Raw genomic sequence first — 25,092 nt, forward strand, 5'->3', positions numbered from 1 at the left:
CAGTTTACAATTCTTGCTCCTTGTTGATAGGTGCTCCTGGAATGTTTCCCCTGTAAAGCATCAGTCTGGAAATTATACTTATGTCCATCTTGTCTACCTGCTTATCGGTTCCTGTTCTTCCCCTCCAGCTCCAGACCAGTTGTCAGATTTGATGTTACTATGAGATTCACCCCGGAGAGAATATTCATTTTCCATAACAATAGCATCATTACTGCAGAGTTGTGCTTTAATATGAGCTCACCTTTAGAAGCATCCCAGCAAGGTAATGAAATATGAATAATAATGAGACCATAAGCTGCAGGCTGTCATGAGGATCTGGGACTCTGACTCTAGAGGCTGTTCTGTACAGTAGATGTATAATGTTTCAGGGCCACATTCCAATATACAATTAATGCAGAGAAATAATTTCTCTTGTTAAAAATCAAGGAGCCAAATTCGCTGCTGGCGTAAGCAGATGCAGCTGTATTGTGGCTGGTGAAGTTGCACCTGGTTAATCCAGTAGAGAATGTGGCGCTAAATTGCTGTACTACTTGTTTTCCCACCAATCCTTCATGATTGCTTATCCCTCACATCCCGGAGGTGCAGCTGTGGTAGGTACACTTGGCAGCAGCTTGACGCCACACACAAAGCAAGAAGTTCTTTGGGTAGCTCCCCTGCGGATGCTCCATTTGGACACAGGGGCACTGGTGCACCTAGAGTGGAGCACCCGTAGGGGAACAAATCTAGAAGTTACTGCACGGGGTGAGTAACCGTTTCATCCCGTTACTCAATTTAGCACATTTGGTAATTTGTTTCATGCATTTTTAATCCTTTAATTCCTACTTCAACTTGTGTCTTTGAGTCTAACCCTTTAGGATTCCTTTAGCAATGTGCCTAAACCTAATAGTGCATCTGTTTCCCATGGTTTGTGGGCATCACTTTTTCCACATCCAATTTAGAGCTCTGATTGCACTTTGTTCACAGACTTCAGTTTCATTGATCCCATGAAGGGTGTCTCTGAATTCACAAAAAATCCCAATCTGTGCTTCCAGAGATTTGGCACTTATCCATTCGCTACACTGTGGACTTGGATGTAAGGATGAAGAAAAAGAGAGCCCATTTTGAGGATCAGAAATCCACTCTGAGCCAAGAAAAGAAGGTCAATGGACCTGTGTGTGCTGAGCTGCTGCTCAACATACTGGTAGGTGATGTAGGTGCTTAGCTCCGAAGCTGGGATGGAGTCACTTCTACCACAGTGAATGATGCCACCCCTGCATTGCACATCTCTGTTGAGGAGAAAATTGTGGTAGCTCTCCTGGGAGCGCCTCCACATAATGCTTCAGAAAAAAAACAGAACAGAAAGGGCTAGGTATGGAATCTGCCTCAGAATGAACCTATGTTGAAGCAGCAGATGGATTGTGAAGGGATGGAGGTTAATTTCAGGTAGACTTGCTTTCAGGTCCTAAGTAAAACAGCCAAGGGGAAACAGCTCCTTCTCAGAGCTGTGTGTTGCACCTGTAACGCTAAGAGATGTAGAAGGTTGTGTGGTGTAGACAAAGGATGGTACATGTGACTATTCCCAGCTCTGCCACTGACTTCAATGTGATCTAGTTTGAATCAGATCAACATTTCATGGCTCAGTTTCTCTATTTGTAAAAGAGAACTAATGACAGTTACCTGCCTTTCTAAATGACTTGGAGATTTATGTATGAAAAGTGCTATACAAGTGCTAAGTGTTACATTTCCCCTGCCCCCTTCCTCCAGTAAGTAACTGGAAGCAGGCAGGACTCCAGTATAATTTTGTGTAGGTTTCACAGCTTGCATGCAGCACTTGATGAATAAGGGAATCTCTGAATAACTGAACGGGAAAATGTAATTCCAAGGCTATGCCTGGAATTCTGGGATATTGGCATTAGCTGCCTAGGAGTCCCTGTACAGTTGACAGCAACGGTGCCCAGCCATTTGAATGTGCCTAAGACTGCCTCTGCAATGAGATTCTGTTCAAGTGAAACGTCATGTCTGTTAGAAACAAGGATTTTAAGAACTGAAGCAAACAGACATTTCTGGCTTCTTACCCCTCTGTGCTTTATTGTCTGATGGCATTTGGAAAGTTACACGTTAGGATATAGGCCAGTTATACGAAGAATCACTGATGTACAAACACTGATTTACATTCTAACAGCCCCATATACCTGTCATGCCTACACATTTTTCTTAATTTTGTTTTGTTACAGCCGTGTGATTATGACTGTTTCTCTAGCATTACTCTCAAAGTCAGCTACCAGCTCTCTAATAGCAATGAGAACATGGATCATCCAGCTCCCATGCTTGATATATATCAGGAACCTGAGGCATATTTTCAGGTAATAAAATATATTCCTAGAAGCAACTGGCCCTCTTGCGCTCCAACATTCAAAGCCTTTTTCATAAGAAGCCTTGGCACTGTGCTTTTCTTAGCAAGTGCATGTCTTTTCCCTACGCCTGGCTAAAGGCAATATGATCTACGGAGACTTGAAAAAGATACGTGCAAGGGCCCAGTTTTCCTCCAAGGAGTTACCTGTATCCGGTATGGAGAAAATCTGGTCCCTGGGTTCTTTTCCCAACTCGGCCACTGACTCACTGTGTAACTTTGGACAAGTGATGTTCTTCTTTGAGTGATTGCTCATATCGATTCCAATTAGGTGTGCACGCGCTGTGTGCATGGATGTCGGAAACTTTTTCACCTAGCAGCACCTGCTTCCTGGTGCGCCCCCTGAGGAGCCAGTCATCAAGGTAGGGGTATACCTGCACCTGTCTCTTGCGAGGGAAGGCTGCTACGACTGACATGCACTTGTGCTAAACTAACTAAGGAAAACAAACACTAAATAAATAGAGCTCGGGAAACGTGGAGAGCTTTCTGAGCAAGACGCCAAAGTTCCAACGACCGTCACTGGCGGCAAGAAGAAACCGAGGAGGCGCCAGGTCGGCAGGGTTATATATAGAGCGCTATAGAGGTGTCACTCCAGGGGGCTCCACAGCTGACCCAACGGGCACTGCTAAGGGAAAACTTTCTGACAACTGTGTATGCACCCACCTAATTGGAATGGATATGAGCAACACATCTTGAAGAACAACAGTTACGAGAAGGTAACTGTTATTTCCTTCTCTGTGCCTCAGTTTACCCATTTAACAAACGGGGACAGAACCCACCTCAACTGGAAAGGTGGTGAGGAGTCATTACTTAATGTTTGTGAAGTGCTTTTGCAGATGTAAAGCTCTATGTTATGTAGTATTATTAAGAGCTATTATTTGAATGAAGATTTCTTTATTAACAAAGTGGTATAATTTTCTATTTTAAAAGAGGTATTTTACAATATCTTCTAAATTATATTTCGAAAAAAATCTAAATCAGAATTTGGGGCATTTCAGCTTCTAATTAACTGGTTTTAACCTGTGGTTTTTGTCTCATGGTCTCTCGTTTATATTTTATGAGCAGGGGAAATTCTTATTAGCTAATTGAGCTCTATTTTTGAAACTAGTCAGTCTAGAATTTAAATCAGTTTCTGACAAATGCAGCAAAGTTCTATGATGAAGCAGCATTTTCCTGTTTATTAATATAACTCCGGTCACAAATCAATATCTAATAAATATGCCATCTAGATGAATCAGGGCAATACTTTGCAATGAGTGCTCATTCACCATTACGTAGTATTATATTTCTATTCAGTTTGATCATCTGAGTTGTAGTGGTGATAGACTGATTTGCTAGCAACCAAAGCACCCATCACCTAATGGTTAATTATCACTGGACTGCTATGGCAGTATCAGCTATAGATGCCAGATTTATATTGGAGGATCAAATTGCTGATAAAAAATACCGGCCATTTCCCCTGATTTGGTTCTTCCAGAAAAATCAAATCAGACTCATCTGTAAAACATGCAGTGTGTTTGGAACTGACCTGAACATAAGAAACTTTCGTTTTTAAGTCTGTATAGCATTTCACGAAATGAACTTTTCTAGTTATTTTTTTTCCATTTCTGTACCTTGTAAGAAAGTGATATTGGCATTTAAATAAATTAAGATAAGGAGAAAGTAAGTCAAAAATAATATGGTCAGACTGATTCAAAAACTAGAATAATATTTCAGCAATGAAAGGGGAATAATAAAAAAGTAACTTACACGATTTGGCCACAGAATGGTTCAGATGACTCCTAGTGGACGAATGGAAGGATTAACAACTAGCATCTCTTTCTAATGTGCTGAGAATGCTGGATTGTGAAGGGACCCAGAGGAAATTATCAGAATTCTGACCTTGTCCCCACTGAAGGCATTTCATGTTGCTGTGAAGCCTCCTATTAGTCCCTTTTCTGGCAATCCCATCATAATTCAACAGTTACCTGTTAGTGAGTCCTGCTAGAGGTTTGCCCCTTAGATAGGGTTATGCGAATCCCTGGTTTGGGGGAAAGGGTTCTTGTACATGTGAGTGTACGTGGTTTTTAATATGCTGCCTCCCAGGAAAAAAAAAGAGAGGAAAAAAAGTCCCATTAAAACCAGGGAGTTCTGACCAACTAGTCTGATTCCATCGCAGTGGTTCCCACTCCTCTGTCTAATTTCAGGTGCCTTACAAGAAGGACTGTAATAACAAAGCTATCTGTGCTGCGAACCTAACCTTGAGAAGTCAGACTCAGTGAGTTGAAATGGTTTTACTATAGATTTCATTTTTGGTATTGCTATAAAATGACATATGGACTTTGTTAAAATAATTTGTGTTTTTGTCTCCCTTTGTTACATTAACATTGATAAAGTATAACACATCTGTTTTATTTCTCATGCTTGCTTATAGGAAGAAATTAGTGGTAGGGGACACCAAGGAGCTGACCATGGACATTTCCCTAGTTAACAGTGGAGATGACTCCTACATGACAACCATGGTCTTGAAATACCCTAGAAATCTACAGTTTAAAAAGATGATCCCAAAGGTGAGATCATGGAGTGGCTGTCTGGTTCAAAACCAGGATGGTAAGGGACTGCCAGGGTTATTCACTCACTGCCCAGGAAAATTCTCTTGAAATAAATGCTTATTTACTAAGGATGTCTTTTTGGCCAGTGGCAAGGTAGCAGCCTGTAAAGCTCATCTACAGGTGCTTTATTAATAAATAAATGAGCAGTAAGACACATCATGCACAGAAAAATAGGTAACGCTCTCTTGTATACTTTATCAGGAGTTATGCATGAGTAAACTGTATTCTTTCAGAAGCCCTGTGGCCTAATGGACTAAACACAGGACTGGGAGTCAGGAACTTCTGATTTATAATCCTGACTGCCTCTGACTTGCTGGGACTTTGAACAACTCATGTAACAGCTGTCTCACTTTTCCTAGTGAGGCTATTTAACGACTGATAAATGTTGAGAGAATTTTTTTTCCTTTTATGGGCTGTACAGAACCTTTCAGTGATTTGAGATCCAGATAGTTCTTTGAGTGTTGGTCCCTACATGTATTCCATACATGGGTATGCATGCACACCATGTGCTTGAGATAACATTTCTAGCAAGTCGGGTCCATTGGTTCATGCCTCCCATTGTTTTCCTTGTGCTCTGAACAGAGAGTTTACGGAGTGGTGCAGACCAATGCTGCTCCAGTTCCTTCTTATTGCTGCATGGACTGAGTTGGAATCTGTGTCCGAAGCTACTTCGGTGTTTATTCTTCAAAACCTGTGTATATACTGTAAATAGTTTGTTATTATTCTTAGTGGTGTTCATTTGTCTAGTTAGTGTAAATTAGTCCTACTCAAGTCCCTGACTCAGGGAGCTTCTCCCAATGAACGACTATGGCCAGAGACCAGCAATTTAAGGGGGATCTTCTGCCCTGGTTCCTTCTCTGTGAGCAATAAACACCAGTATTGCCTACACTGCCTTGGGGAGGCTCACATTTCCACTAAGTGCAACATTTGTCGCTCCTTCCCTCTCAAGAGCTCTGACTAAAAGAAGCATTTCATGGAGAAAGCCTTGAGACCCAGACCTGGGCCAAGTGACCAACTTTTACAATGGCCTCAGTGAGTGGGCCGTGCCCCTCTGAGCCTGAGCAGAGCAGTTGAGGCCAGAGCTGCTAAGAATGGATAGGCTTCTCATTAGGAGCAAGGAGCACTCTCAAACACAAGGAAAAATCTGCTCCTAAACCAAAAGATCCCTCCCTCATCCTGTCCAAGTCTGGTGAGTCCTCATGCACAAGTCCTAAGGACTTAGGTCTGCTCAGACCTCTTGGGCATGAAGGTCTAGCACAAAATAGTAGAGATATGTTGGTACTAATTTGGGTTCCGATACACTAACCCAAAGGACCAGCACTGTCTGGGAGCTACAGACATAGACTCTGCTCTGGTGCTGGCTTGGCCTTGCAAGGAACCACTGTCCACCATAACTAGTGGTGCACCGGATCTGTCAGTCCCAGCCATTGGAACATCCTGCACTCCAGGACAGACTTCTTAGAGGAGATGGAAATAGTCCCTATTTCCATGCAGTTGGAGCATTCATCCACCAGTACTGATGACTTGCCGATTGAACTGGAACCTACCTTCTTGTCTTCTGAGTTGGAGGCTCCAGAAGGTCTTAGATCTGTTCTCCACCCAGATATGATTATCCAGGGGACCAGTGGTACCCAACGCCATGGGATCCCCCTCAACCAGTTGACTCTTCATACTGGCATCACTGGAGTCCATGGGATCCCTATGCTAGACACTCTAGATCTCTGCATGAATCCCACCTACCCTCTCCTTGCTGACACCAACTAGCTCCTTCAGGGTACAAAAAAGAAAAAAAATTGAGCCAAATCTGCTGAGACCGATGGTACAGACAGGTGAATCCTTCCCGATGCTAGATGAGGTGGTTATTCAGTCTTTGCCATCCTTGCCTGACGTCTATAGGCAGTATCAAGAGCTCTTGCAGTGGATGGCAACTGAGCTCCAGATCCAATCCAAGGAGGTACAGGATACTCAGCATAGATTCCTAGACTTTCTGCAGTTTTCTGGTCCTAGTCAAGTGGCCCTTCCTGTTAACAGATTAAATTAAGGTTTAGGGTATATAGGAAGGTTATTTCTGAGATCAGGAACACCGAAAGCAAATACTAACTTTCTAGCTTCAGAATTACTGAGAACAGAGCTTGGGCTATTATAAGCATTGGATTTATGCAGTATATTAAGGCCTGTGACAAAGTTCCTCCTCTGCATTGGTGGGTCCTGCGCTTATTGGCAGATTTGCTTGCCTCAGAGATTTACCCTGTGGGTCAGGAAACAGCCCAGAGACCTTCCCCTCTGGTAGAACCCACAGTCCGGTCAACTCCCTCTGTGTTTGATCATGAGTTGGGAGGTTTCGGGGGAACCCGGGCCTGCCCTCTACTCCGGGCTCCAGCCCAGGGCCCTGTGACTGCAGCTGTCTAGAGAGCCTCCTGGTACAGTTACGCAACAGCTTCAACTCCCTGGGCTAATTCCCCATGGTCTCCTCCCAACACTGTCTTTGTCCTCACCACCAGACCTTCCTCCTGATGTCTGATAACACTTGTACTTCTCAGTCCTCCAGCAGTGTGCCTACTCACTCTCCGCTTCTTGCGTGCCTCTTGCTCCCAGTTCCTCACACAAACTTCCTCTCCTCTGGCCTGACTGGAGTGAGCCCTTTTATAGCATCAGAGGGGCCTAAATTGGAGTCAGGTGCTTAACAGCCTCACCTGACTCTTAGCAGGTTAATTGGAGTCATGTGTTCTCATTAGCCTGGAGCAGTCCCTGCCCTGGTCACTCAGGGAACAGAAAACTGCTTATCCAGTGGCCAGTATATCTCCTTTTGACTACTCTGCTGTTCCCAACTGGCCTGGGTCTATCACAGGCCATAATTACAGCATGATGAAAAAAATTAAACAAAATTCAAACACTGCTTCATGTTGCATGAGTAAGCCAGCCACATTAGGGTGTATTCAGCAATGGCATACATAAAATGGAACAGCTGAAAAGTGAGTAGTGTTTTAACGCATTAAACTACAGCAGCACAGAGGGCTTGCTATTGTTAAAATATAGCCAGAACTAAAGAGTCTGGGTCAGTTAGTTTCCCCATTTTTCAAGTTAAAACTGATGAGACATTTAAATTACTTTATCAATTTTTATAAGAGATAGTTAGTGGAGCTTTTGAAGGACTGGACTGTCTTCAGGGCAAGGCTATAATCTGTATGTTGGATTTGTTGCAGTGTTTTTCTTGTGCAATATATGGAGACTATAGAGTAACTTGAACTTTTTTTTTAAAACCAGTCAAATGTGGGTATTCGTTATTTATCTCAACCACACCAATCCAACGTTTTAATGTAAATAAAGTGTTCTGGCAGTTTGATGAATCAACTTTGCCTGCCTATAAAAGGCGTTTTTTTACAACACTCATAGCCTCTATTGAAAATACCTGCTCTAAATGCCTAAAACGAGGCCTGAAAAGAAACCATAAACGGAACACCTCAATGATGTTATCAGTGCCTAAATGGAGAACTCTTGTGATCTCCAAGACACCTAACGCCTGATGTTACTTGTGAGCTATTCACACCTAGGTTAGAAATTCATTTTGTGGGAGTGCACAGAAGAATGAGTTGAATCTTCCAGTCTGTTTTGCTTCTATATTAAAAAGCATTCCTACTATTTTGACAGCCATCCTCTACTGTGATTCATTGCAATCAGCCGAAACTATTCGCACATTTACTCTCCTGCATGGGTTGCAAGATTGGACATCCAATATTCAGAAAAACAGCGGTAAGTCAAATGTCAGTTTCCAGCTCAGTGTTCATTCTATTTTCAACAGCTGCTCCTGCACCATTATCTTTGCAACTAGGTCATAGCTTCAACTAACTCTCGTGTATGGAGGTCATCACTCTAGCTGACTGTGATATTTTGAGGATCACCCAAGGCCAGTAACATGTTCTGTCGCTGCCTGCCCTGGAATCCTGGAGTGCCTTAATGCTGTGCTGCTGTGACTCAGATCCCTGATACCAGTAGCCTGCCCACATACACCAGGTCTCACTCTGGCTTTCAGCAGCTTAGTTACTCCTTGCAGAGTGACACCAACAGCCCTTCCTGTCCTGAGTCTCCCTACATTTCTGAGTTCTTAACTACCAAACACTCAGACTTTCCCTCCTGGTTTGTCACCTCTGAAGGTGTGAAATCAGTCCCACAGATACCATCTTACTTTGGTCCTCACACAGTTTGCACAACAGAGACCTGCTTGGAGTAAAAATAAATGTCTATTTCATAGAAAACTCACAGATTCAAAGATAAAATAGTGAGATAGCAAACATGCAAGTGACCCAGTAAAAATAAAGATGCAACCTCAGGCTTTAAATATCCATTTTAGATAAAAAAACCTTTTTCTAATACAATTTACCTATTGCATACCCCTCTAACTACTGTGGCAGGAGCCTGGATGGGGAGAGAATCCAGCATTCACAGAAAGCTTCCCACCTACAGTTCTTCCTGTTTCTGGATAGATTTCACTTCAAACCCCTTTTATTTTAAAAGGGTTTACAGTTTTATTCTTCAGTTCCTTATAGATATTGAAAAGTGGGAAATTCCAAGTTGTCTCAGTGTTTTACCACAAACTCTAATGGCCCATGATTTGTCTGTTCCTGGGTTGTACCATGAATCGTTACTTGAGTCCAGTTTTGTGTAAACATCTCGCTTGGGAGGTGCCTCTCCCTATCTAACTGCTCACCTCCCTGCTGTGAGGTGGAGCCAAAGCTTATGAGCACAGTTCTCTCTATACACAAATACATATAGACACTATGGTTATGAATGTATATATCTCATGATGACCATCAGTTTCAGAACAGTAAAAGCTTCTGTAAATTACCATACTCAAAAAACTTTTACAGCAAAATAACATAGTATGCAATCATTTGGTTTAACTGCTTCTTTTTGGGGGTTTAAACCCTCTATTCTCCCCGTGGAGTGTCTGGACCCTGACTGTCACACTAGCTATTTGCATATATCTGTTTCTCAGCTGTTTTTCCATTATACATAGTAATATGTATCACATACTGGAGAGAAAGTTGGACAATAAAATTACCCAACTAAATCTATTTTGTAAGTAGCACAGTGAGAATAAAAAAAAAATTGCATACATTCATTTTGCTTTTTTTGTTTAATAATCTTTTTCTTCATAACAGGCACATTTTTCAGTGATTTGGCAATTAGATGAAGCTTTATTTCCAGATCAGACTGCGAACATCACTATTAACGTCACAAAGTAAGAAATGCGCTTTTCCACCCGTCATATTATAGACAGAAATCATAAGTCACCTCCTATTTCCTTAATACTTCTGTTAATCAGCCTGTAGGAGCCAGCTCCATGGAAACTCTATTCATCTGTTCCTCCCTTCTTTTAAAAATGTCCATGTATGTACAAACTATTCCCCTACCTGCTGAGGATAATAATTTATTTTCTCTTTGGAAATTAGAGAATGGGAAAGCCACCAAATTTACTTATTACTTAAGCAGAGTCCCGATTTCCCTCTTTTTCCTGCAGGACACCTAGTATCCCTTCTTCATCAGTAGGGAAAAGTGTATAGTGTATACTTTTTTCAAAAACACAGGCCCAGCTATGTGCTGAGTGGATTTTTTGTTGAGGCCCAATTGATTTTGGGGAGGCAAGGTGTGGTGGGTACTAATTCCCTCAACTCACTTAACTAGGGCCTGGGAAAGCACGTTTTCAGTCCTTTGCTGTCCTTTCCTATTCTTTTATAGGGGGGCTGGGGGAGAGAAGGGAAATCTGTGACTGCTTTCTAGGGGGTTGGGGGGAAGGCAAGTAAGCCTTTAAAAATAAAGCCAAGGCCATATTTATACCCAGGTAATGGGCACAAAGTTGTACTTGACCCATTTGTCAACATTTTCAATCAAGATAGGAATCTAAACCTACAGTTTAGCACCTAAACAGCTGGACTGAAGTGTGGAAAATAAGACCACAGGAATGAGCAGGCGCTCAGCATTTCTGAAAATTAGGAAACTGATTTTAGGAAACTAAAGATTTTATTTGACTAGCTTTAGGCAGCTAAATCTGGATTTTTTGCCTTTCGACTCTACTGCAAGCATAGTTGAAGGGGAAGGTTTTTGTATGAGTTTCTACCATGCTAGCAAGCTTCTTGCACATGTGGGAACACCCTTAACTATGCTAGATGTGAGCATTGCTGTATGCTCACATACTACACTCGTATTTGAAATATGGGGAAACAGAAAGTGCTAAAGGAAAGCTCAGAATTCTTACCATATTACATTTATGGAGTTCAGACGGCTAGTAGCTCTGTGAAAGCTGCTCTTGACTATACAGTGGCAATAATTCTCTTCATTCTCCTTGTATAAAGTCACTGTCAGCAAATGTCAAACTACAGAAGCTTTAGTGACAGGGAAAAGAATTAAGTATAGTACAGGAGGTAACTAAATGTGTTGTCTTTTACCCTTTATTTTTAGTTTAAATGAAAATAGCACTGCTTTAATTGAAGAACACATACTTGATGTCAGATATGCTTTCACCGCAGTTCTCACCAGGTAAGTCTTACGGAGTAGCCAAGTGCTATTGCTATTATTATGACATTTACAAACCTGTTTTGGAGGTAAAGTGAATTAGGGGAACCTCGTTAAGACTATAGTATAATTTATTTATGAATTGCTGTTCCTCTATAAAAAGGTTAATTAACCTTATTGTTTAAGAAAGTCAACTATTGTTACTAGAATCACAAGATTACTGTAATTGATAGAGCCTAAGATTTCTTACTTTGTGTGTTTAACAAGACTATAGATAGTTGGTGGTTCTCATTTTGTATGAGTCTCACGTATCAACAGAGAAGGGAGAAACTGAAAAATGTGATAGTAAGACCACCTAACTGGCAGGGAAATTCAGGGGCATCCTTACTACCTGAAACTATTTAAATAGATTCAAGATGCTGTCACTTTAAAATAAATGTAGATAAACATGACTTTCACTAAAACTGGATGTGTGATAACGTCCCTTCCCTTCTATTTGAGGGATCTGTCTCTATCAGTTATAATGTGAACTAATTTGCAGCAACAACAATGCAAGATCCATTTAGTTTGATTTATCTTTTTGTCTGCAGGCCAACTCCAGTAGTATATGTGAATGTTAGTCAAGGACACTCTGAGAACAAAGAGTTCCAGTTTAATGTAGGTACAAAGTTAATAACATTGATGTAGTTGGATTTTTTAGGGCCAACAGTTCACACTTTCTCATCCTGTGCATTTGCCTTTGTAGATCAATGGGGAAAACCGCTTTAGAGCTCAAATTGAATTAGAAATTTTGGTTCCTATCCGCATACAAGGTCATTCTATTACAAGAATGAAAAATGTAACAGGAACACAGGTATTTATTTTTTTTTAACTTTTTCAATGTGCGATTCCGCAACCTCCGTGACATAATCTTAGCTTTATTTATCAGTAAGGGTCTAAACCTGCTCTCCTGAAAATCTGTGGAAGAGGAATCTGTGACTTCCAGGGGCCCCCACAGCTGACCAGCTGCTTTGGGCATCAGGGGATCCAGCAGCAGCCCAGCCTCCATGGGTGGCAGGGGACACCACTGGTCACTGGCGGTGACCCGAGCTGCCCAGCAGCTCTGCTGCCACGAGCAGTTGGAGTGCCCCCTGCAATGGCAGAAGTACCCAAGCTGCTCAGTGGCTGCAGGCGGGGATGCCTCACCACAGCTCCCCTGCCATTATGGATGGCAAGGGGGGGACCCTCCCATGGGGGCCACTGGGCAATGGGGTCCCTCCAGTTCCCAGCCACTGCAGGGGATGATGACAGGGTGCTGGACCCCCCCCCGCCCATTTTGTCAGGGATGTTTTTAGTAAAAGTCAGGGACAGGTCACAGCTTCCATGATTTTTTGTTTCTTGCCCCTGACCAGTCTATCACTTTTACTAAAAACATCCCTGACAAAATCAGAGCCTTACTGATAAAACATATTCAAGCGTGGCTTTCCTACAGAATCCAGAAATATTTTCTCTAATTTTCTATTTCAGGGTTCACATATTGTAACCTGTCAAATTCATTCTGCTAATCCAGAGTGTTTGCCAACCTAAGAGCATGTGTTTAAAGCTGAGTCTATACAAGTGCTAATTTAAAGAAAAGTTTTTACAATAAGGGTATGCCTCAAATGTATCAGGTCTTCATTTTCCATAGTGAGAAATGAAAAGTAGGCTATATTTTACTGCAGTTTATTTAAGTCATCAGTTTTAATGATCTAAGATTAAAGCTGGCAAAAGGAGGTTAAAGTTCAAAATAAGGACTTAACATATAGAAGAACCATTTTAATATTTGAACTGTGAAATGTTTCACTTTTTTTTTGCAACAATGGATCTTCACATATTTTAGCTGAACACTTAAAAAATATTTAACTCATGGACATAAGAGACCATTTACTATCTGCACCATGCCAAATGTGCCAATGTTAAAATATTCCAAAAATACAGCAAAGGGAGTGACAGTACAAGGACACCATTTTGTGATCTCTCATTCGAAGGTCCACTTTGATCAGTGGAAAAGGCTGCTATTGAGCAGAACATCACTTGCAGAGCTAAAGTTCAGGACTTCGCTGTGGAACTTTCGGAGCTGTTTCTGTATGCCTTTCAAGGCAGAGGAAGATGATAGCTTTCTCTTGTAGTTTACCTCTTTCAGAAGTTTATCTGCTAAATAGTGCAGCCACAGGACATTGCTATGGGGGTGATAGTCAGCCCAGTTGTTGGAATTCTCTTTTTTCATCTGCCTATAGATATCAAACTGGTAGTCACCTCTTCCTTGGAACAGCTCTTTTTCCGTAGAAATATCACAGAAGACCGTTAGCCCATCTTTCTCCATCCTAGAGAGAGTGTAATCTATGATGTTCACATGAATTCCTTTCGTGGGGATTGTATAAACTGCTCCATTCAGAGTATAACTGAGCTCTTTCAAGTTGGTTTTCTTCACCAGAATATTCCCCCAATGCAAGTCTCTGTGCTCAAAGTACAGTCCCTCCTCTGCCACAGCCAAGGAAGCAGTAACTTGATGGAGCAGGCTTTTTGCTGTTGCCACTGAATTTAGCTGCTTCCTCATATTCTCCAAGTTACTGCCTCCAAATTCAAATTCTAGGACCATGAACAGCTGCTGTTCTCCAAACAGGTCTGGCCGGTCATTTTCAGATCCGTTCAGTTCGTGATATTTGTCCCAGGCTTTTAGAAGATGCTTGGGATATGACCCCTGGACACAATGCACAGAGTACAAGTCAATGAACCCTACAGTCCTGTTCTCTACCTCCTGGGATAAAAGGCTGAGCTCCTTTGAGATTATCATCTCTGGCAAGATCTCACTGAAGCTCTTCTGAGCTTCTCCATTGACCCTCTCAGTCCCCTCAACAGGAATGATTTTTAAAGCCACAGCTCCTCTCTCACTGTTTGTTTGGAACACCTCCCCAAATACTCCTTCTCCAATCTTCAAACAGTTCTTCATCTTATCTGGGGGAATACATTCGTCAAAGGAGGTAGGACCCACCTGCTGGCATTCCCCATACACCTTTTCTGCGTCTGTGAGCATTACCTCCAGAACAGAATGAGTCTTCATGGGAGTCAGCAGGAGCACGGAGGAAGTGGACCAATTACAGCAGCCCACACTTTGAATGAATGGGGACTTACGGTACCCTGCAAGCTGAGATTTGGAGGAAGGCGTACAAGGGATGCTGCCACAGGCACTTTCCTCAATGGAAACTTTCTTTTTCTTGTGAAGAGTGAGAGATGCTCGAGCCCTGGCCCACCACTGGGAGTCATTGAGGAAAGAAGAGTCACACAGAAAAGATGACATCTCTGGGGCATTTTTCTCTGTTCCTCTTTGCCTCATTTGTTCTTGAAAGAAGGAGCCCTCAGCCTGCTGCCATGGAGTTTTTGAATTCTTGTGTCTGAAAGGGTGGCGCCTTGCCTGTTTCCCCCATCGACTGGAGCTGAACCCACTGATACAGGCCTTTCTACTGGTGCCTCCATCACCATCTCTGGGAATGACCTTGCTACTTCTGGACTTCTTTACTGAGATTACAGACAGAGCAGAGGGGGAAACTGGCTGCTGACAATCATTTTCCCTCCAGGAGGGCCAAGCATCCAACTTATTATTATTGATCTTCCTGTTAGCTAACCAAGTTGGTACCACCTGAGAGCTCAAGACCACCATGGGCTGAAGTTGGTGTCTGCTTTTGTCTGTGCTAAGGTTCCTGCTCTTTTCCTCAGAGCATCCTCTCAAATCATCATGTGGCTCATAAGAACTGGTATTATCCTGTACCAGGACATGGGGCTTCCCCGTAATGGGCAGTGCAGCCCCAGCATGCTTAACACTTTTCTGCAGGCCCAGACTAGTTTCTATCTGGCAAGGTCCCTGGGTAGTCCTCTGAGCCCGCTCTGCCTGTTGTGAGTTCAGTCTTTGGACATGATCTGTACTCACAGTTTTATGATGGGGTGACACAGGCTGGCCCAGAACCGGGACAGACTGTCTGTGGATACCTGGAAGTGTTGAGGGAACAAGCTGGATCGAGTCTCCCTGGGCTGCTTCAGGCTGACTCCAAGCAGCACAGGGTACAAGGACATACTGGCTCCCAGATATCCTACAGGTGGCATGGCTCTGGGCACCTTGGGGAGAGGCGGTGCACGCCGGCTGGCTCCGGCCACGCCCGTCTTCCCCGCGGGGGCTGCCTGACCGGGCGGTGGGATGCGGGTGGCCACGAGAGACCCGGCCGCTGCCCCCGGAGAGCGGCGGGGAGAAGAGCTCCAGGCTGCCCTCCAGCCCTGCCGCGGGCTCCGTGACGCTGCTCCCCGGCGCCATCGAGCTCAGCTCGGCCAGGATGTTCCGGGGGGGCCCGTGCCGTGGGCGGGGGGCCCGGCCCGAGGCCGCCCTCCCGAGATGGGGGGGCCCGTTCTCCTGGCAGCCCCCCAGGATGCTCTCCTCCTCGGGGAGGGGCCCGCTCTCCGCCCCGGGCGGCGCCTGCTGCGGGGTGCTGCAGAGCAGGGGGGGCCCCGCCCTGCGCCCCCGGGACCGGAGCGCGCGCCGCCGGCGGGTGACGTGTCTCCGCAGCGGCGAGGCGGGCAGGGCGCAGCCGCCGCTCTGCGGGCCCGGCCCGGCGGGGGCCCGGTTCTGCTTGGGCTCCTCGCTGCCGCCTCTCCGCCGCCTCAGGCGGGCGGGACTGCGGGGCGGGGGCGGGGGCGGCGCGCCGCGGCGACAGGGCTGGAAGTCGGGGTCCTCGGAGCCGGGGGACGAGGCGGTGGAAGTCGAGCCCACGGAGGCGGAGCTGGAGGTGAAGAGCCGCTTGCAGTCCAGAGGCGGCGACAGCCAGGGCGCCGGGCGCGGCAGCCGGTACCGGGAGGCGCCCCGGCGCGCGTAGGTGCGGAGCAGCCGCGGCTGGGGCCTCGCAGGCCGCTCCATGGCGCGGCCGCGCCTCAGGGAGAACCGCCGAGCCCGCCCGCCGCCATTTCAAACCAAGTCTCGCGAGACCGGCCAGGCTACGTGCCGGCCACCAGGCCCCTCCTTCCACAGCCGCTGGCGGGAGCGAGCGAGCGCGGGGCGGGTCTGGGCCCGGGCTGTGGTCACCCCGCACCCCCGAAAGGAGCGGGGTCTGGGGCTCGCGGCGCCGGGCGTCCCCGCTCCGTTCTCCCCGTCACCTTCCCCCGCGCCGGTCACGCGCACCGTGCCCGTCGCCCCTGGGTGCCCCGCGCCGGTCACGCGCACTGTTCCCATCTCCACTCCCTGCGTGACTTTGTCTCGCCAGATGACCAGGCGCCTTCGCCCTCAGTGCTCCCCGCAGGGCACTTGTGGCTCTGGGAGGAGACGGACTGGTCCTTCACTGGTCCCGCCCCATTGAGACCCTGCTGACACGGCAGTGGAGCAGCTAAGGCCTCCAGGCTCTCACCGCCTGGGGCAGAGAGCTGTGTTTCCAGGACTGGCTGTACAGCACTGTATAAACAGCAGAGCACCCACCCCTAGGGAGTGCCGAAATGTTGAGTTAGCTTTGGCTTTATCATGTAATCCAAGAAAGAGTCTCTGCTGTAGTGAGTTCTGTGGACTCCACAGTGAGGATGAGTCCTTTGTGCTCTAAGTAAAGCCTTGGGGATTAGATCTCCAATACACTTGCCCCACATACTGCATGTAGGTTGTGGCCACACATCTCGAGGTGAAGACAACCAGACCGGGGACACTTTGGAGTTCACCTCTCCTAAACTGACCAATTGGTGCTGTAGTGAGCAAGCTGACCTTGAGCCTCCCTTCCTCTGCTGTCTTGGGAAGAAGGTGGCAGACAATGGGACTGGGCTTCTGGAATTCTTTGTACATTTTATTAGGCATGCTCTGGGAAAATGGTGTGTGGGAAACTACCAGGACTGTCCACTACTCTCTTTCCAGAATACAACAGTCTGCACAATCAGGGAGAATTTGAAATTTTGTCATTTCGGCACTGGAGAGACCAAAGTACAGGTGAGTGGTTTCTTGGTATCTGCTGTTACACAGATGTACTAGGGAAACACAAACTAGTTACTGTTGGTCTTTCCAGAAATGGGAACTGCAGCACCCAGCAGATACTCTGTTAGTCGATTTACATAGAACGTAATTACATAGACTTTCTATGGTGCAAGCAAGTGTGCTCAGTCCAAGATTCAGTTTAGTTTGGCTTTAACGCACAGGCGCATAACGGTTCTGGATGATTTAAAAAAAATGGAAAGTCCTGACCTGATGGTCTATATTTTCCTAGATCCACATAGTGAGCTTGTAACTTCAGTGTTGGGGCACTTGTTTGTGTGTATCTGATTACTTGATTTAAGCCTGTCATGGTGCTTGGTATGTAGCCTTTTAGTTTTCTTGGCTTATGATATTAGGGTTGCTGGCAGTACTGACAACCACTGCAGGGCTGTGCAGCATCTGATGTGCCATGCATATCTAAGCACTAGAATAAGTTGCTTAGGGTGGTTGTGGAATCTCCATCATCGGAGATGTTTAAGAGCAGGCTAGACAATCACCTCAGAGGGGTGATTTAGATAATACTTCGTCCTGTCATGCATGCAGGGGACTGGATTAGAAGACCTCTCAAGGTCCCTTCCAGTCCTATGAATCTGTGCGGGGACATTGGCTTTATAGTGGCCAATGCAGTGAGTCACTTGGCATTATTGAAAAGTGGAGTAACAGGTGTTGCATGCTGTAACCAAGAATGGTTTGCTTTTAATAGACACACAACATGCATTTAGTGAAATGGCTTGTACATTCTAGAAGTCTCAAACTATTTCCATGCAAATTGCAATTGTGAACCCCGGCTTAGAGTGAAATAGTTTGATTCCATGCCATAAATTTTGCTTTGAGAAATATTTTCAGTGTTGATATCCCTTTCTCTTTCAGGCTAGCAATGAAGTGCAGTGCCAGTGTGTGCACTGCGTTATCACGTCCGACAGAGAGAATATTACTGTGATAACTGAGTTGCCTTTAATTGATTCTCAGCAGGTATACACAGAAGCTGTGCTTCTCTCTCTTCTTGCTAAAAATCTGTTAATCCACATTTGTGGGATAGAATCTCTGCAGGGACACCTATGAAATCCTTACCCTGAATGACATTTAGATACTAAGTTATCTCCTGACTCTGCAGAGAAAAGGTGGAGTTTTAATCATAGTGCTTTCAGTTCTCAGGAGAGACTCTGCTCCTACGAGACATGTTGCCATCTCCTCTAGTTATCCACAAAGGCTATTCCTCCAGAGGATGGTACTTCCAGTGCTGTAAACATTGATTTTCTAGGTACCGTCTTACTATTGATACTGCCATAAGTCCAAACAGAGCAGGGGGATGCTGAGTAACACAACCTCAGCACATTAGAGTCTCAGCTGTGTGAGTGGACTGCAATTACCCCATTTCTAACCCTCTGGCTAGAACAACATCTAGCAGGTCTTAACAGATTTGGAGGTGAGAGGTCTGAGATGTAGGGGGAAGAGATACTCCTTTTGTGAATTTCTTAAATTGATGAGCAGTCCCCATAACTAGAACTGCAAAATCTGGGCATCTTGGGTGCAATCCTATCTGGAATTTGGGCAGTCCGAGCTCCAGCACGGGTTCAAACACACTCAGTTGATTGGGATGCAGTGGGAACTGGCTGACACAGCTGAGTTCTGAGTTTGGAAAACCACCATGTTTGTGGAGAAGGCAGAGGACCTCTTTTCTAGACTATCATTGTGCCAGATTTTCTCTGAAGAACTGAAAGGTCTAAAATAATAATTTGTTTTGTCTTTTCCCTCCCTGTTTTGTAGATCTTAAAAGATAGAACTGATCTTCTGGTCACTGGAGAAATCACCTTCAACAAATATCTATATGAGGGCCTGAAGGAAGAGAACCACAGAGCTGAGGTATCAATCCGAGCACCATGTAGGCAGCTAGGGCCCTTTCTCATGATGGAAATGAAAGAAGCAGCTGAGGGGAGAAATGCAAATGTTTTTGCTGAACTCTTAAAATAGAGTGATTTAGGAGGGCCTGGACTCATTGGTTGAGTTCAACTGAACCAGGATTCAGACCACAAAGAGAACAAAAGGGAATGTAGAGAATATACAGGCAAGTCTTATCTTAGGCGAGAGTTCTGTTCCACGGTTATCGTGTAAAGCGAAAACCACGTATAGTCAAAATTATATCCCCAAGCCCTTAAAACCCCGCCCGCAGCTCCGGCAGCTGGGCCGGGGTGGCATTTAAAGGGCTTCTCCGGACTCCGCGCCGCGGTGAGGAGCCCTTTAAATGCCCCCCCCCCAGCCCCACCACTGGAGCTGTGGGCGGGGTTTAAAGGGCTCCATCAGGCTTCCCGCTGCGGTGGGGAGCCTGGAGGAGCCCGGAGGAGCCCTTTAAATCTTGCCCGCAGCTTTGGCAGCCGGGCTGGGGCTGGCATTTAAAGGGCCCGGAGCTCCACGGTGGCTGGAGCCGCGGACCTTTAGTTCGCCCCGGGGGCTACCAGCCACCTCTGCAGCTGGGAGCCCCCTGGGTGATTTAAAGGCCCTGGGACTCCCAGCCAGAGCTGGTGCCCCACGACCTTTAAATCTTGAGGCCATGCCCCACCCCTGCTTGAGGCCATGCCCCCCGACTCCGGACCTACGCGTAAAGTTGAAATCACGCATGTTAAATGCGTGTAAGTTGCGACAGACCTGTATTGGTGCACACAGAGAAGTTATCTGCCTGCTTGGGAATATGCCCACTATATTTCCAGTCACACAGAGAGATCCTAAGTCCAGAAGGTAATTTCTGTTTGGAAACACAAATATATAAGTCAGCTTCAAAGAAGGTTCAATTATAGTAGATAGATTTAAGCACCTCCTGGAAGCCTGATGGGGGTGGGGGAGTGGGAAATACAGCCAGTTAGGGTGAGCAGCTGTTTCATCTTAGATGAGCTGCATTCATGTTCCCTCTTAATCATCTGTTTGAATCTAAATCCCAACGTTTTTATACATGTCAGGTGGGAAATTGGCCACCTGCTACAGTTATATTTAATAGGCCCATTTGTCCTCTGACATACGTCAGTGTAATTCAGGAGAAACACCAGGGAAATCAGTGGGATTGCATCAGTGTATGTAAGAAAATTCGTGTTTCAGTAGAGGCTGTTAAAGTAGTGAGAGAAACTCAGTTAAGCAGTGTATAACCGTCATGCATTGAGAGATGCCCTATGTAGCATCACAGATTGATTATCGGAAATAGAGCTCTGTTTGTGCTCTGATGCCTAGTGTGAAGAAAGACAAGGGGCATATACGGTGGTACTGGAGCATCATTTCAATAGACATAGTAACCTTTGTCACTCAACTGTATTGTCTCTATTTTTCAATGTTTCTTTTTAGTTAGCAAATACTTGAGCCTTTTCCTCCCATTAGTGGAAACCTTTACCAGTGAGCTCAGCTCAGTATAATCTCCTTTCTTGCCAGCATTGCAGCAAGAGGAGTTTGAGGTATTTACTCCTTCCACAAAATATGGCCACGTTTGTATTTGGGGAAAAAAAGTGTATTTTTAACACGTTAACTAGGCTCCTTGCTAGGCTTCAGCTAATGTAGTAAAGGTCCAACTGCCTTGTCTTCACTAGGATTTCAATATGTGTTAGTTAACATGTTTTAAAGTTATACCTTTTTCCCCCAGTGAAGAGAAAAACTTTATTGTAGTGGTTGTCATTAGGGGACACTGATACAGTCACTTCACCCAGAGACGTGTTAAGGAGTCTGAGTGAGTTTAACTAGAAGTAAAATGATACAAAATTAGCATTGTGCCCATTAAATGGATTAAAACTGGCTAATTGAAAGGACTCAGATTGGAAATGGGAATCGTCATCGAACAGGTGTTATTCTAGTAGAGGCCTGTGAGAACTGGTTCTTGGCCTACACTACTTAATGTTTTTTATCAATGACCTTGAAGAAACCATAAAATGATAAACATAAAACTGAGAAGGTTTGCAGATGAGACAGAGATTGAGGGAGCAGTAAATAAAGAAGAGGACAGGTTACTGATACAGAGTGATCTATATTGCTTAGTAAGTAGGGCACAAGCAGATATTATGAGCTTAAGATGGCCAAATGTATAGTGTCCCTTCTGGCATTATAATCTGTGAACTCTCTCCTCTAGTTAAGACACAGCAATTATACTGGAGTATTTGCTAAACCGCCCTTGATTCTATTCTAGATCACTGTCGTCTTGTTGAAAACACAAGTAATCAATACCTTGCCTGTTGTCATAGGAAGCTCTGTTGGTGGATTTTTGCTGTTGGCTTTCATTATTTTCATCCTTTTTAAGGTAAATATATTTGTTGACATGGTTACAAGCACATGTCATTCTTGTTGGTTAAGATCCCAGTAATCCAGCAACTATACTGCCCTCAGTGAGAGTTCACATTCAGCTGTGGATATTCTGATATGTTTTACTGAGGGAGGGAATGCAGGACCACTGGAGTTCTCCCTTACAGTTTTTTCAGCAGGTGTATTAATATATTTTTAAAGTTTCCCTGAGTTATGAAATAACTTGTTTTAAAAAACAAACAAATCCTGAGGGATCCCAAGGTCTTTCACAAGGCCTTACTGGCCTGGCCAGATTACAACTCAGGCAAATGAATACAGCCTCTTAAAATTTCCTCCACAGTTTCAACTGGAGACAGTATTCATTTTCATTTTCTCTTAAACTGTTAAACAGCTCCCAGATTCCACTCCAGAAGTGGCTTCATTTTAGTAGAGTGTGGGGGGTATGTGGAGGCGGGGGGAGAAAATTGTGGCAGGGGGTGATTCCATATCTACGTGCCTGTACCTTTTGATGAGTTTAAGGATGTAAGATGCTATAGAACTGTAAGAAATTAGAATTGGGCCAAATTCTGAGTTCCTTACTCAGCTTTTGCTCAGTCCTTAAACTTCCACTGACTTACTGCAACTTTAACTGAATAAGGGGAACTCAGAATTTAGCTCATTGTTATAATGTACATACACAAACACAGAGGGACCCAATTAATGTTTTTAATGCTCTTCTTGATGTCTTTCAGTGTGGCTTTTTCAAAAGAAACTATAAAAATATGATGGAGGAACAACATGATTCCTGAGGATCAGGCTGACTAGAGCAGGATTCTGTACAGGAATTGCACACTCTTCCTGAGAGCTCCAATATCAAAGACCAGCCAGAAGCAAAGCAATTCAGTCTGTGAGCTGGGATGGATCTTGAGGGTCCTGAATTTTGAGACTGCCATGGTTTGCTCCTGGTTTAATTTAGGGATTTTGCACTCTTGTATGACCCAACCACCTGCTTGTGCAGCTAGCTTGGATTTGCTGACTACTTGTCAAAATTGGACTTTCCTAGATTAATAAACCACAGAATCCTCATTTCAAATTTTGCCTAAACGTAAATATGCTGGAGAAAATTTAGTTTGGATTGTCTATAATTTATGTATTGTTATCGCATTCTTTGTTGTTTTGATGCCGAGTTGGTTTTAAATGGACTTTAATAGCATACAATCTCAAACTAGTTTGAAAATAGAAGTGGTTGAATGGAGGCTTCACTCTGGTTATTGCGAGTGAAGTTGGCAAAGCACCTCAGATGCATGCACGCTTGTACTTGTTTGATTTAACGCAGTAGGGCAGGCTTGTTGCTCTCACCTATTAGTCAGTTAGTGGGATGTGTGGATTCTTGCCGATTGGAATCATAAGTGTGTACAGAGGTGACCATGTAAACAAGCAGAATGGTTATAGGAGAGAGACTCTCCTCCCCACACCCAGAACAAAGAAGGTTCTTGTATGGCCTAGTAACCCAAAATGCTTTTGTGTTTTCCATTGGGATCTTCAGAGTCCCATGAGAACAAAAGGTTAAAAATCAGATTCATGCCTTTCATTTCTGGGTTAATTGTTTTCAAATTCTGATTAGGTCACAAGTAAAAAATAGTTTGCTAGGTCTCATACTAGGTCCTGATGGACTATTTCCGCATCAGAAATCACTGCACTATGGTGGCATGACTGGCGATGCCTGCTCAGAAGAGTACAAGAACTAGAATGGTAGCAGTGTTCCAGGTCTTGAGTCACTGGCAAATCTGGAGTTGAACAGAGCAGGTTTGTTGGAGGTCGGGATTGTCATTTATTGCATAGCAATGTGGAGTCCCAAGACTGGAATAGCAAGTCAGAGGTAATTGCATTTACAGAGCAGTGTGCGTGGGAAGTTTGCTTAACAACTGCCTGTCCTGTGGTTGGCTCTAGCCAGCACCTCAGTCATTGTCTTTTCTGAGCACTAAAATGACCACTGACTTCAAACATTTTTTTTTAAAGCAAAAATATCTTTAAATATTTCCACATTTGGCTTAGCTGTCCCTAACTGTGTAGTTTGTGGTTTTATTTCTATTTGCTTGAAGCTGACAGAATTAACCTAGATGCAGGGGAGGGATAGCTCAGCGATTTGAGCATTGGCCTGCTAACCCCAGGGTTGTGAGTTCATCCTTGAGGGGGCCATTTAGGGAACTGGGGTAAAAATCTGTTTGGGGATTGGTCCTGTTTTGAGCATGGGGTTGGACTAGATACCTCCTGAGGTCCCTTCCAACCTTGAGATTCTATGATATGTTTATTCTAAGAAGAGGAAAGCAGATTAGCCTACCACCTGCTCTTGTCTTAGCCATTACACACCATTTCATGGTTAGCTAACAGCTTCTATGTAGCCTGTGGAAGTAGAGAAAGGGATAAAGGGAATTTGAATGCAGCTATCTTAAGTTTTAGGAATAAAGTAAGAATCAGGCTAACACTAGCTCTAATAATGCGAGATTTCAGGCAGGGCCTGGGCAAGTGAAAAGCGAGTGGAACAAAAAAACTGTAAGAGATACTGTTTTTTGACCTTGTGTTAGATAAGAATGGAATACAGACTGTAACAGGAACTGCTGAGAAAAGTAAGATATCTGAAGGAATATGTATAAACAAGATGCGATTGTGGATCATTATTGTCTGTAACAAAAGGTAGCAAAAAAAATGCTTGCCCTAATTGTTTACCTAACAGAGAGCTGCCTGGGATGGGGGGAACCCCTGTCTAGGTGTACTCTCCCCTTGCAAGTGTCAGGAAAATAAACTGTCTCTGACGTGTTGCAACCAACCTGAGAGTGAAGAGTCTGTTTTCTTCCACACTATGCTGTTTTTTTTTTTTAATGTCTCGGTGTAGCAGTCAATATGTACTGTTTTGTGGGATACTAGCAGTTACCATGTGGCCTGCACTGGAGTGTCTTTAATATCCTGGTTTAGCAATTGGTCAGATGGCAGAAGTGAGCAAGTCTTTTAAAAGTTATAACAGGCCAGGCTGTGATTTGGTGGCAGTGCAGCATGACAAGAACCTGAGTTTAAGTGCAGCGTTGGGTCTCCTCAGTCTACCCAGGTCTGAGAAGCTAACAAGATACTCTGCAAAAGCATGTCCTAATGGGCAACTCACAAAACCACAGTGGTAATGGTTGTTGAGTAGACAGCACATCTCTTCCCTCCAAGATAGAGCTTAAGGAGGAGTTCTTCTTCGAGTGATTGCTCACATCCATTCCAGTTAGGTGTGCGCGCCGCGCGTGCACGTTCGTCGGAAACTTTTTACCCTAGCAACTCCAGTGGGCCGGCAGGTCGCCCCCTGGAGTGGC

At 44.6% G+C, this 25,092-nt stretch overlaps 2 protein-coding genes across 2 annotated transcripts in view; one reads left to right on the forward strand and one right to left on the reverse strand.

Moving 5' to 3' along the window:
• The window catches only part of ITGAE (integrin subunit alpha E), a 56,013-nt gene extending 32,723 nt beyond the window's left edge, over positions 1–23,290 (forward strand). Inside the window, exons 22-36 of the mRNA XM_030536452.1 lie at positions 129–262; positions 1,032–1,180; positions 2,214–2,342; positions 4,576–4,646; positions 4,803–4,938; positions 8,629–8,730; positions 10,140–10,219; positions 11,437–11,514; positions 12,081–12,147; positions 12,236–12,343; positions 17,381–17,452; positions 18,365–18,466; positions 19,262–19,357; positions 21,651–21,761; positions 22,495–23,290. Of these exons, the coding sequence (XP_030392312.1) occupies positions 129–262; positions 1,032–1,180; positions 2,214–2,342; positions 4,576–4,646; positions 4,803–4,938; positions 8,629–8,730; positions 10,140–10,219; positions 11,437–11,514; positions 12,081–12,147; positions 12,236–12,343; positions 17,381–17,452; positions 18,365–18,466; positions 19,262–19,357; positions 21,651–21,761; positions 22,495–22,551 (1,492 nt within the window). The 3' untranslated portion in view covers positions 22,552–23,290. The remainder of the gene's footprint in view (positions 1–128; positions 263–1,031; positions 1,181–2,213; positions 2,343–4,575; positions 4,647–4,802; positions 4,939–8,628; positions 8,731–10,139; positions 10,220–11,436; positions 11,515–12,080; positions 12,148–12,235; positions 12,344–17,380; positions 17,453–18,364; positions 18,467–19,261; positions 19,358–21,650; positions 21,762–22,494) is intronic.
• HASPIN (histone H3 associated protein kinase) lies at positions 13,313–15,879 on the reverse strand. Its single transcript, XM_030536453.1, has one exon. It carries the CDS (start codon positions 15,809–15,811, stop codon positions 13,508–13,510), a length of 2,304 nt encoding a protein of 767 aa, XP_030392313.1. The 5' UTR covers positions 15,812–15,879; the 3' UTR covers positions 13,313–13,507.
• Positions 23,291–25,092: the final 1,802 nt, after the last annotated feature.

The sequence above is a fragment of the Gopherus evgoodei genome, chromosome 17, assembly GCF_007399415.2.
Source record: "Gopherus evgoodei ecotype Sinaloan lineage chromosome 17, rGopEvg1_v1.p, whole genome shotgun sequence".
In the NCBI taxonomy this organism is placed as follows: Eukaryota; Metazoa; Chordata; order Testudines; family Testudinidae; genus Gopherus; species Gopherus evgoodei.

Coding starts and splice junctions, on each gene's coding strand:
- HASPIN (XM_030536453.1), bottom strand. CDS start 15,811: ATGGCGCCGGGGAGCAGCGTCACGGAGCCCGCGGCAGGGCTGGAGGGC.